Here is a 12,624-nt window from a genome sequence, read left to right on the forward strand (position 1 = left end):
TTCTTCCTCCTCGAGCTCGGGCCTGGTCGGCGCGAGGCGGCGGCGAGCGGAGGCGCGGCGGGCGGCCGCGTCGTCATCCTCTTTAGCGGCCGTTCGGCGGTCCGGTGGCACGCGCTCCTCTCGCAGGGCCGCGAGTACCGGCTGGCGAGCCTGCAGCCGTGCGTGCTCGACCGGCGCTGGCACGTGCTGCGCTCGACCAGGTTCACCGCCGTCTGGCGCGAGGAGGGCGGGCCGGCGGCGGCGCCACCGCTCGCACCCCTCTCCCGTGCGCCGTCGGCGTGCTGCGGCGAGCAGCAAGTCGATCAGCCGTTGATGAGGGTCGATCGGTGAGTTAGGTGCGCCGTCGATCTGCTGTGCCGAGCTCGCGTCGCAGTCCCGCCACATGGGCCACCCGCTCGGGTGAAAGTGTCCTAGACACCTCCCCCAGACACGACACCTCCTGGACACTTCCGGGCGCTTCCGGGCACTTCCTACACGTAGTAGACGCTTCCTAGAACGAGCCCGGCCGGCGGGGACGGGTCTGAGTCACCGCGGCGTGCCTTCGCCCTGCAGGTCCCAGGCCGCCGCGCTGCCCTCTCCAGCCTCACACGACGGCTCCGGCACCACCCCGCCCTCGCCCTCCCCGGCGGCTGAGCGCGGCCGCGTGCTGCCCGTCACCGCCTCGACGCTGATCGACTACGAGGGCGAGGTGCCGGACCGCCTCACGTCCATGACACGTCCACGTCCATGACACGCCCCGAGACACGTCCGAGACACGTCCCGCAGGTGACGGAGCGCCTTTCTGCGTGCTGCTTTCGCGTGGACGGCGAGTGGACGCTGCTCACGCCGCACGCGCCCCTCCGCCTCACCGCCAGCCTACGGGCCGGCGCAAAGGCGCGGCGCAGTAGACGTCGCACGCAGACGCCGACTGCTCTCTAGATGGCGCCACTCCCTTCACCGCTGCCTCGTGTGCCTCCACCTACACGCCCCCACCTTCTCTGAAGCTCCTCTGAGCCATCCTGCAGGTCCGTCTCGTCGACGTGCACCCGCTGCATGTGCCGCGCGAGCCGGAGGCGGAGCAGGGCAGCGCAGGGCAGAGCAGGGGAGGGCAGAGCAACGGCTTCCGGCTCTTCGGTTTCGGCCTGTGCGGCCGCTCGCGCGTCGAGATTCTGCGGCACGCGCCCTGCGGCGGCGGACGCGAAGGAGGGGGAGGGGGAGAAGGGGCGGCCGACGACCGCGCCGGCGGCGAGGGCGGGTGCGAGATCCGGTGGCTGGCTCGCGATTCGGGCTCACCCGGGCTACTTGCGGCTTGCCTGAGCCTTCTCGGACCCGTCCCACCAGGCGGCTTGGCTTGCGGCTCGGCCTGAGCGAGCTGGCTCGCTTCCACTCGGGTCTGCAAGCCGCGTGGCGGGAGAAGTGGCGCGGCGTCCTCACGCCGCCCGAGCGTGTCGCCGCCCTCGAGGCGCTACTCGGCTCGGCCGGCCTGGGCCCGCTCCGCACCGCCAGCGCCAGCCCGGCCGGCGGCGGCGGAGGCCGCTTCCTGTCGCAGTTTTGCGGTCACCGGGCGGGCGGGTGCCGGCTGTGCGAGGCGCGCGCGCCGCTGCCCTACGCGCCCACTCTGCTCGAGGTGCTGCGCTCGCGGCCCGTGGCGTCGCTGCTGCAGCGCAGCGGGCGGCTCGAGCAGCAGCAGCTCCTCTCCTGCGCGGGTGTGGCGAGCTCGTGGCAGCCCACCCGCTGCGGGCCCCACCGACCGGCAGCAGAGGCCTTGAGGCTCCGCGTGTGTGACGGCGGTTGTAGGCAGCCGCCGCTCGTTCTGGTGGGCGAGGTTGCGCTGGCGGCGCCGCCCGCGCCGCACAATTTCGTCCTGCGCGACTGCACCGCGGAGATCCCGCTCGCGCTCCCGCCGCACCAGATGGCTGCGGGGGCTTTGTTGCTCGGCAACGTCGTCGCGCTCGCATCCTTCGAGCTGTTGGCTTTGCCCCAGCTGCTGCCGCCGGCCGTCGGGCAGGCGTGCGGGCCCGAGTCGGCGAGCGCAGCTCTGTGCGTGCGCTGCCACTCGCTGCAGGCCCAGTGGGGCGCGGGAGGCGGCGGGGCGGTCGAGGCGCTGCTCGAGGGCGGGAGTGCCGTGCTGCTCCACCACTCACACCGGCCGGCAGCCGCGGTGGCGGCGGCCGCCGCCGCGGGCGCAGCGTCGGGCAGCATCGCCTCCGAGGACCCGCTGGCGGCGCCGCTGCTCGTGCGCCCGATCCACATCCCGCTGCGGCGCGCCCCCGCCGCCGAGGCGCTGACGATGGACGCGCTGGTCTGTCTCGAGCCACAGGCGGGCGCAGGCGGCGCCGCTGGCGCAAGCGGCGCCCCTGGCGTGCCCGCGTGGCAGGCGCCTCCGGGAAGCTGGGAGCTGATGACGCTGTTGCTGCCAGGCAGACGCGGCGCGCAGCCGCCGCTGCACGCGAGGGCGCCGCTGCTGCAGCTCGGGGCGGAGTACGCCGTGCGGAACAGCGGGCTGCGCAACGCTGGCCCGTCGCAGCACGGCGCCACGCTCACGCTCTCGTGCGGCGCGCGCATCGAGTACGTCCGCAGCCAATGTTTGCCGCCGAGCGTGAGCCTGCTGCAGCTGCTCACCCTGCCGGAGGAGGAGGCGCGGTGCGCCATCAACGTGCGCTGCGTGCTGCTCAGCCTCTCGGTCCGAGCCGAGGCGCGCAGCTCGTCGGTCCAGTTCGCCCTCTCTTCGCTCGACGGCCGGCAAGCCGTGATGGCCTACTTGTCGGACCTCTCTAAGGTGCGGCTGCCTGCGGGTCTGCTGCCGGGCGCCAGCTTGCTGCTCACGCGGGCGAGGCTGCGCTGGTCCAACGATGGCGCGGGCAAGAGGTACCTCGCCCTCAGCCCGCAGTCGGGCATCCACGTGCGCGCCGCCCAGCCGCGGCTAGAGGGGGAGGAGGTGGCGCTGGCCGGCGCGGGCGGCGGGCGGACGATCGAGCAGCTCTCGCTGCAGGTCAAGGTGCCGCCGTCGGTGCGGCTGCTCGTGGCGGTGGTGCGTCTCGTCTCCTTCTCCTTTCGGTGGCGCTGCTGCGCGTGCGGGCAGGTGCGGGAGGCGGGGCGTTGCGGCTGCTCTGTGGACGCCGTTGCGGGCAGCGAGGCGCGTTTTGAGGCGTGGGGGATGGCCATTGTGGACGATGGCACGGGCAGGGCGGTGCTAGAGCTCAACGGTCTCCTCGTGTGGCCGATGCTGCAGGCTCGCGTGGCCCCAGGCTCGCCCTCGTCCTCCCTCGTCATGCTCCCCCTCCTACCCGCCCTCTGCCGCGGCAGGCGAGCGACTCGATCGTCGACGGCGTCGCTGCCGCCGCGCGCGCCGTGGGCCCCCTCTCGCTGCGCTGCGGCGAGGCCAACCACAAGGAGTGTCTCAGCTTGGGGCGCGGGCAGTGGCAGTGCGCGCCAGGAGCGAGCATCGGGCCCGAGCAGCGACGCGCGCTCGACGCGGCCATGCCCCGGCAGGAGTGCTGGCAGCGCAGATTCGTCACGACGTGCCGGCGCGTGCAGATGGCGTCGACCGAGAGCCGGCGCGAACTGACGAACCGGCAGCGCGTGCGCGTGCGTGGCCAGGACCTCGACCTCGAGATTGTGTACGGGTTCCCAAAGCTGCAGGCCCTCCACCTCGAGGCCGCTTCGCCACGCATGGAGCTCGAGCGGCTTCTGCGGGGCAGCTGACAGTATGGCTGACATAAGACAGTATGGCTGACAGCCATAAGACAGTATAAAGCCGAGCGAAGACCCGGTGTAAAAACGGGTCGATGTGTATATTTCAAGTCTTGTGTACAGTCTCGCTCCCAATACGTGCATCACTTTTGTGACGGTGTCACAACTTTGATCAACCATATGTCAATAACAACGATGACGACGCGCAAAACACATTTTCGGGTGCACAGCCCCCAGAGAGACGATCATGCGAATTGCGCGCAGAATCTCGCGAACACAACACGATCTCTCACGAGTCACGTCCTCACCCCTCGACCGCGCAGCTTTTCCTGCGCCTCCTCGCTCAGTAACGGGTTGCCGTTCAGGCTGATTACCCGGCAGGCGGGCAGCGCACCCTCGCACGCGGCTGTGCCAAGGGCGCGGACGCCGTTGTCGCCGATGTTGTTGTGGTCGAGCGCAAGGTGCTCGAGGCGTTCGAAGGCACCTGTTTTGAGGGTGAATCGTGAGTCATGAGTCGGCCCAGGGCGAAAGAGCCTTGTCGCGGCAAGTGGCGCCGAGTTTTGTTGCCGCGTCAGCGAGAGCTGTCACCCCGGTGCAACCAATCTGGTTGTGCTCGAGGTAGAGCTGCTCGAGGCCGGATGCGGACGCCGACGCCGATGCCAGCGCGCAAAGGCCCGCGTCACCGATGCGGTTGCTGCCCAAGTAGAGCAGGCCGAGGCTGGGCATTGCCCCGCTCGCCATCGCGTTCGCCAAGGCCTTCGCCCCGAAGTCACCAACTCGATTGCTCGAGAGGTTGAGCAACTTTAAGCTCGGTAAGCTGCCAGCCTCGCCGCCGTCTCCACACATGGCGGCCGCCAGGACCTGCACGCCGTCGTCGCCGATCCGGTTCCCCTTGAGCTTGAGATCCTGTGGGGCCAGAGTCTGGATTGGGATGGTGGGGTGTGGGGGCTGGATTTGCGTACAGAGTGAAGGTCCTCCAACGTCGAAAGCGCGCCGCCGAGCGCGGCCTTGGCGAGAGCAGCGACGCCGTCGTCGCCGATGTGATTCTCGAAAAGCCAAAGCTTGCGCAAGTTGCGGCAGAGTGGCAACACCTGGCCGGGAGAGAGGGAAGGGGTGAGGCGCATTGTGCGCGAGGGGCAGGCTGTCACTGAGGGAGGTGCTGAAGCTGCCTCGAGGAGTTGTTCCATCTCGCCATCGCCCCAGCCGCACTGTGCAAACTCCAGCTTCTCCGTGTCGCGCATCAGCGAAAGAATGGTCCGAGTATTGAGCTCGATGACCATGGGCAGGTCTGACTTCTTGGACGTGAATCGTTTGCCAGCGACTAACCGCGCCAGCGCGGCGGGCGTTGTTGGCGCCGGCCGCCTGTACTCCTGCACAGCGCCTTGCTGCGGCACGTCGATGATTGGCGCCCAGCAGTAGTGTGACATTGGCTTGGCGAGCGCCGCCCAGGAAGCCTCACAAGTGGTCCATCCCCTCTCCTCGTACCGTGGCACCTTCTCGTGGCCGGAGGGGAGTGACCTGGCGATGAAGGCCGTCACCAGAGGGTGCGAATACCATATCTGCATGTTGCCTAGGGCCGCGCTAAAGGCAGCCGCCTCTGCGGGAGTGCGCCGTCCGCCGGGCCCCTTTTGAGGCAGCGAGGCGAAGTCAATGAAGAAGGCCGCCTCGCCCGGGAAAGCCTGATCACCCGCCTCTGCTGCCTCGATCGCAGCAGCCAGCGAAACGAGCTGCTCGCCCCTGGGGTCGGGATGCTCAGCGGTGAGCCAGCAGTAGGAGAGCGCACCGAGTGCGAGCTTCTTGGTGATGAAAGAGCCTGTACGATCGGGCGCGGAACGAGCTCGCAGCTCCTCTTCGTCCATGAAGGCATCGGGATCGGTACGCTCGAGGTCCTGTCTCCGCGGCATCGCGAGTGCCTGCCGCTCCTCAGGACTGGCTGCCGCCCTCAGTTGACGCGCACGCTTTTTGATCCAGCTTGAACGAAGGAGTCTAACAGGAGGGGGGCAGTCCGGTGCGAGCGGTCGAAGCGCAGCGTACAGCACATCGGCGCTAGCATAAGTTCCTGGAGCCGGCAGATCGCCTGGTGCATCCACGAGGGCCTTGGCAAACGCCTCTGCTTGCACTGCCACCCGGGCCTGAGCTTTCCACATCAGGTTTTCGCGGCCGTTGGCAGCGTCAACAGCGTCCAATGCTGAGAGCAGAGAGTTGCGTGCCAAGTGAACTGCCCAAGGACGGATGAATTCCTCCGTGGAGAGCACACCATTCCCATCACAATCAAACGATCGGAAGAGCGCTTCCGCCTCGTTCCGCCTCATCGGTCGTGCGTTGCCCGCTTCCCCAGAGCGCGTGAGGATGGCAACAAACTCCTCCAGCGAGATGACGCCGTCGCCGTTGACGTCAAAGGCCGAGAATGCGGCTGCAAGCTCCGCGGCCGCCATTTGTGTGTGTGTGGTGTGTGTGTCCGTTACACATCTTCCGGTTAAAAGTACGTACGCTTACTGCACTCCAAGTGCTTACAGAGTATAAGCTCAAAGTACGTACGTACAGAGCTCGTCAAGGGCGCACATTAAAGCCGTACACAGGTCACGCAGTTGAGCAAAGACCAAAGTTGAGCACACAGCTACGGCTCTAGGGTCCTCAGGCCGGTCAGGGAATCGGAAAGGCCTCTGGTCTGTCTGCTCATGACCTGCCGACACCACCCCGGGTGACCCCCGGGGGGGCGGGACAGGGGGGGCGAATCGGTAACGGGTTAATTCCGTGGAAAACGTACCAGACTGCACTCCACGACCACGTGCTCCAACGGCAACGCATACGAAGGTGGACAGCTATCTGCCGCACGCAACTCAAACATGTACCCGGGTATATGGCGGACAACAGCGCACAGGCCCACATGGTGCATGCGCGTAATGCACTCTCTGTGACTCAATATTGCCCGTACGTCGTCGACTGTGTGGCCCTGCGCGCGGGCGGCGGCAGGACAAGGCCGGGGGTCACGCCCCTCCCCTCTCAGCCTCTGTTTCCGCGATGGCCGCTAGCAGCAGCTCGGGCGGGGCGGTGGTGAAGAGCGTAACCGGGTAGGCGCAGCGCTGCCACTCTGGGTGCAGCACGATGCCGCAGCAGCCGATAGGGACCGACGAGTACTTCAGCAGCGAGGTGAGCCCCTCGAGCTCGTTGTAGATGACCGAGGTTGGAGTGCCGTACTTGGCGCATCCCTCCAGCGGGCAGGACGCATCGGTCCAGTGCGGCGCGAGCCGCGCGCGCAGCGAACTCGACCACGTCGTGAAGTTTGCGAGCAGCTCGCGCCGCTCGCCGTTGACCTGCGCGGTGGGTACAGAGCGGGTGGGGCGAGCTGCGCCGGCGGAACAAACGCGGCGGCGTGGCGGCTCCTGGTCGGAGATCTCAGAGAGGTCCTGTGTGGCTGGCTGCCACGTCGGTATTGCGAGGAGCACTTCGTGTAGCCAGCCGTCCTTGGCGTCGCTGCTCGCGCCGGGCCGCTGCCGCTGGAACTCCGCCTGCCCGCGGAGGGGTCTCAGAGGCATTCGCGAAGCACCGGGCACAGCGCAGCGCGCACCTCAAGGTCCGGCCGGAAGACGAGCTCGATGTCCCGCCGCAGCAGGCGCGAGGGGCGGTGCACCGAGTACTCAAGCTTGCTTGCAGATAGCCTCGTGGGCTGCACGAGCGTCTCTGTCGGCTGGCTCGGCATGATCCGAGCGAGTGCTGTGGCGACGACGAGAGCTGTGCCTCGCGCTGGCGACAGCAAGAAGAAGAAAAACGTCACCCCGCGGTTTCTCTGCGCGCACAAGGGCGCATTTAAAAAATCCTTATATTCCACTCCCCGCCCTCTGCGCCGGCGCCCGCCGCCCCACCCCGACCCGACCCGACCCGACCCGACCCACCCCATATCCTCTCTCTCCCCTGCCCCTCCCCAAAGCCTCGCTCGGCTCCGCTTCCCCTTCTCCCGATCCCCATCCACCACCCCTGCCTGGCGCGTGCGCTCGCCGCCCGCGCCGCCGCCGCCCGCGCGCGCCTACAGCTATTTATCAGCCACCCCCCCCTTTTGCCTCGCTCGTCCCGACAAAACAGCTCGTGAGTGTTAGAGTTGTTTGGTATTGAAAAATCTCTCGTCCCGCCTCGCCCGCGACGGCTTTTGGCTTCTCCCGCCCTCCAACCCCTCTCTTGGCTTTTTTTCGAGGCCCTTCGCGCTCATCCCGTTAGGCTGCATACATATTTCCTCGCTCACCCCGTCTCGTTTCCTTTCCGTGTTTCTCTAGACTCTACAGCACCCTCTCGTTTCCTCGCTAGTTTCCCGAGGAAACTCCGTCCGTGGAAATCAGCTGGTTTGGGCCCAAAATCAGCCAAATCGGCAAAATACCGGGGTATTTTGCGGGTATGCATGTATCTGAGGACACGATTCAACTTTGGTGGGGGGAGCCGCTTTGTCCGTGGACGGCAAATCGTGGAGTTGCGAGTCACGCTCGGGCGGACAGGATCGATGCCGTCGCCGGACGCGGCGGCGAGGCACACGGGGGCCGGCGTGGCGCGTCGGCAGGCCCACCACGAACGGATGCGCGACGAGCGCGCTCGGGAGGCGGCCGCGGGCAACGCGGAGCTTCCGCCGGAGGACGACGCGGTCGAGATGGCGAGCGCCGCCCAGCTGCTGGACAGCGTGGCGGAGGCGGGCCCGAACTACACCCTGCTGCGCAGCAAGGAGACGACAGGCGAAGCGGCTACCTGGAAAACCCCGGGTATACCTGGAAAATACCCGGTATGTTGCCGGGTTTCTCGGTTTCGCCTCAGATTTTGCCCCAGACCAGCTCTCAGACTCACTCAGCTCTCAGGGAAACTCGAGAGTTGGTTGCCAGAATGGAGCTCCAAACTCTCTGGTTTTCCCTGGAAATTTCCGGAAACGAAAAGTGCTGGGGACCCTCTCGTTTTTTTGGTTCCAGAAACGTGTACGTTCTCTAACGTGTACGTACTTTTAGCTTACTGGGAGAAAAGGAGAGGGGGTTGTGTTCTCTAGGCCCCTATAAACTAAGGGCCCCCCTACCTACGCGCGGCGTGAGAGCTCGGAAGCGAGCTTTGCACGGCGATCTAGGATTGCGCGGTTCACCCCCTTCACCGAAGCGATGGAGATGCGTTCCGCGTGGTGTGAACACAAATGACGTGTATGCAGGCCAACGCTCATGCCGCCCGCCTAATTCACCGCTTTACCGAAAAGCCAAATTGCACGGCCCCAGAACGCGGAGGGGGAGGCGACCAGCTGCCCAGGCATGGGCAATGCGTGCAGCAAGAGCCCCGACGCATCCGCAGGGCAGCGTGATTTAGAGATCTCGCCAGCACGACCGCCGGACGCGCGAGACTTGGGTGATGTGGGTGTCGACGGGTTGGGTGATATGATAGTCGACGCCGCCGACAACGTGGGTGACCTGCTCACAGGCTTACACAACACCGCCGCAGGCCTAGCCAGCGGTCTGGTGGACGGCCTAGTGGATGATCAGGATAGCTTGGCTGGTATCGATGAGAATCTCGGCGTCAACGCGGGCCTGACCAGCTCGGGCGCACTAGCGCAGGACATCAGGGAGCGCCTTGCAATCTTTGGCATCGACGTGCCCGGCGCCGCGCCAACCTGGCTTCCACCGCATGGAGTTGGGTCGGCGATGAAGTCAATGGGCTATCGCGTCCGCAATCCAGTCGCGTGCATCAACTCAATGGTGGGCTCCGTGCTCGTGTGCAAAGAGTCGGAGAGCCGGCCCGAGTGGGTGGACCGGAACATCGTGCTCGACATGCTCATCCTCACGCGGACGGTCATTTCCAAGCTGCTCACCTTCAACACTGCCGACGACTGGATCGCGCAGCTTGAAGATCGATTCGACGAGGATGACGACGGCGATGTGGACATCTCGGAGCTGCAGGCCTTTATCGCGGAGGACGAGGGCCTCTCCAAAAATAAGAAGGTGCTCCGGTGTTTAAAAAGGGCGGAGAAGCTCGCGATGAATGGCGGCACGTGCAAGCAGATGCTCATGGCGCTCGAGCCGGTGAGGGAGCTGCTCAGAGCGGGAGGGCAGAACGGAAACGACGAGGACGGCGGTGCTCCCTGCCACGACAAGGCCGAGGAGTTCCTCACCGGCGAGGAGTCAATAACGCGCAACGTCTACGCCGCGCACATCTGCCTCGAGGAGGGATGGAAGGACCCCCGCGGCGTCCGTGTGCGGCCTCTCAATGACGAAACGACTTGCGACGCGCTCTCGTACCTGTCCAAGGTACCCATCGTCAAGGCGTTCGCCGCGTTGATGGGGCCGCTGATCGACGAGCTGGAGGACGCCGGCCTCGAGGTGGGCAAGTCCATCCGCGCCTTCCCTTACGACTGGCGGGTGGCCATCCCGAAGCTCGAGGAGCGGGACGGCTACTTCACGTCGCTGATGGATGGGATCGAGCAGCTGGTGGCAGCACAAGGCCACCCAGCGGTACTGCTCGCCCATTCCATGGGCTGCCGCGTCGCCCACTACTTCACACACTGGGTCGTGTCATCCCCGGCGGGCGTGGCGCGGGGCGGCCGCGAGTGGCTTGACAAGTACGTTAACTCGCTGGTGGCGGTCGCGGGCCCGTTCCTTGGGGCCACATCGGGCACGCATCAGTACATCATCCCTGGCACGGTGAACGGCTTGGTGCCAGCGGTGCTCTCGGTGTCGGGAGGACACACCGTCATGCGTTCGTGGGGCTCGATGTTCTTCCTCTTCCTCGCGTCCAAGGCGCTCCGCGGCACCCCAATCTCGCACCCGTGCTGGGTGCGGAGCCAGGGCGTCCTGCAGATTGAGCTGATCAGCCTCGACCTCATTGACACCGACGCCGACAGTGACACGGACTCCTATGTCGTCTTTACGCTCCGCAGCTATCGTGGAGGTCCGATCGTAAACCGTGCGGGAAACGACCTCAACCTCACTAGTGCAGCGGTGGGCGGTGCGCATCCCGTCTACAACGAGCTGTTTCAATTCTCGTGGGATGCCGAGCCCGACTCGCTCCCCGGCCTGGAGCTGACCGTCTGCATCAAGGACGAGCGCCTCTTCGGAACCGACCCCGCCATCGGCGAGTACAAGCTGTGCCTCTCCGATGGCGACGATGCCACTCCGGCGACGCGTGCGCTCTTCACTCGCAGCAGCTCGCCCGTAGCCCCGCCAATTCAGATGGTTGCTGGCGAGCGCATCGAGCTGCATCGCGTCCCGCTTGGAGAGTCGGGCGCCAAAGCGACCTTGAACCTGCGCTGGCTCCCGTCAGACTTCACACCCGCTGGGTACAAGGTGCCACACGAGGGCATCCCCGGCTGTGGGGGCGAGGCAGACACTGGCGAGTGCGAAGTGGCGACCAAGCGGTTGCAGGAGAGCTTGGGCGATAAGGGCGAGGTCTGCTGGCCTTTTCGGGACGGGGACGAGCGTTGCGATGGTCGCTCGGGGTCTTACCGGCCCGTCTCGATGGAGACGATGTTCGCGCTCGAAGAGATGTTTCGCGAGTTTGAGATGTGGCAGGGCCTCTATGCGGGTGATCCTGTCTTTTCAGCCAACTGCACGGCTGCGCCAGAGATCAAGCGCGTCCTCTCCATCCATGGCTGCGCCAAGCCAACAATGGCAGCTGTCGTCTACCGCCGGCGATCATGCAAGTTCAAGGAAGGCCAGCGAACCTGCCTCTTCGAGCCGGACGGCGATGCACAGGTCGCGCACGAGGGCTTTCGGATTAAGAATGGGGTCATCTACGAGATGCCGAACGCGCCGCAGGTGAACGTGGAGTCGAAAAAGTGGAGCGACGCGGACCAGCACCTTTGGACCTTCACCTCCGGCTCCGGCGACCGGACGGTCAACTACTCGTCCCTGAAGTGGCCGTTGTCCTGGCGGCAAGACGGACTGCGCGTCGATGAGATTGAGATCCCAGGTGCGGATCACCGCGGCATTGTGTCCATGCCGATGACCCACTTCTCGGTGCTGCAGCACGTGTGCCGGCCGCCACAGATCAAAATACTTGTGAGCCATGTGTACCTCGGCGAGATGCGATGCGGATCGTGCTACTACAGCTGCCGGTACAAACCGCCACCCGAGCTCGTCAACGACGAGCTTCGTGTCACCTACGAATGGGACCTCGCGCCCAACAACATGACGGAGACGGTCACAACCCGCCTCGCGCACACCGAGTGGGTTCCCGTGGCACAAGCTCATTGCAGCGCTGCGTGGGCCACGCACTCCCAAACCGCAGGCAGCATCTCAGAGGAGGCGGCCCACATGAACAACGGATGCCGATTTTCTCTTGAGTATCGCTCAGCCGGCGGCGACCCGGCACTGTACCCCGGCAGCACGACAGTCAAGCTCTGCCGTGACGACATCCACGGTGAAGACCGGGAGATTGTGGTCGACCTCGACACCGCTCGCATCAATGTCGCAATAGAACTTAAAGTCAAGCCAGTGGCCGGCGCGCAGTAGGTGGTGTGTCGACCGGGAGATCGTAGTCGTACAGTAGAGACAGTAACCCTGACAGAGATTTTGCCGAGCTCTGTGTGTGTACTCCCTCTTACGCGCCCCCTCTCTCTCTAATTGGGCTTTTTTCGTGTGGGGCCCGCGGTGCGCTCGCCGGTGGGGAGCTCCCCTTTACCCGTCTCCCTACCAGTGTGTAGTGAGGTCTCCGTTTCATTTTTTCTTCCGTCGCCCGCGCTGCCGCTTGAGAGAACAGTGTGTGCGCCGCGGGGGGGGCGTGTGGTGCGCGCACAGCCGCACACACTACTGGTAGTTATCTCACTCACTCCACGGCTGAGTCTGGCGAACCCAGCGAGTAAGAGGGGCGTCCCTTGTGTGTACACGTATATTGTAGAAGATGGCAGCGAGCACCTCGGTACTAATCTCGCAAAAGTCCAGTGGGTTTGAGCGAAATGTACGCTGCGGTCATTCTTTCAGAGAATGAGCGCCGCAGCAGCCGGAC

General features: G+C 65.5%; 3 protein-coding genes across 3 annotated transcripts; 1 reads left to right on the top strand and 2 right to left on the bottom strand.

The window, feature by feature from the left end:
• Positions 1–4,179: 4,179 nt before the first annotated feature.
• Positions 4,180–6,107, bottom strand: EMIHUDRAFT_210662 (hypothetical protein; the record flags this gene model as incomplete). Its single annotated transcript, XM_005768685.1, has 3 exons — positions 4,180–4,578; positions 4,635–4,763; positions 4,821–6,107. The coding sequence occupies 3 exons, from the start codon at positions 6,105–6,107 to the stop codon at positions 4,180–4,182; spliced, it is 1,815 nt and encodes a 604-aa protein (XP_005768742.1).
• A 297-nt stretch (positions 6,108–6,404) lies between these two features.
• Positions 6,405–7,372, bottom strand: EMIHUDRAFT_464321 (hypothetical protein; the record flags this gene model as incomplete). Its single annotated transcript, XM_005768686.1, has 3 exons — positions 6,405–6,986; positions 7,056–7,181; positions 7,241–7,372. The coding sequence occupies 3 exons, from the start codon at positions 7,370–7,372 to the stop codon at positions 6,660–6,662; spliced, it is 585 nt and encodes a 194-aa protein (XP_005768743.1). The 3' UTR covers positions 6,405–6,659.
• A 789-nt stretch (positions 7,373–8,161) lies between these two features.
• Positions 8,162–12,131, top strand: EMIHUDRAFT_102910 (phosphatidylcholine-sterol O-acyltransferase; the record flags this gene model as incomplete). The annotated part of the gene is made up of 2 exons (XM_005768687.1): positions 8,162–8,414; positions 9,127–12,131. The coding sequence occupies 2 exons, from the start codon at positions 8,162–8,164 to the stop codon at positions 12,129–12,131; spliced, it is 3,258 nt and encodes a 1,085-aa protein (XP_005768744.1).
• Positions 12,132–12,624: the final 493 nt, after the last annotated feature.

Source organism: Emiliania huxleyi (assembly GCF_000372725.1).
Source record: "Emiliania huxleyi CCMP1516 unplaced genomic scaffold EMIHUscaffold_45, whole genome shotgun sequence".
Classification (NCBI taxonomy): Eukaryota; Haptophyta; order Isochrysidales; family Noelaerhabdaceae; genus Emiliania; species Emiliania huxleyi.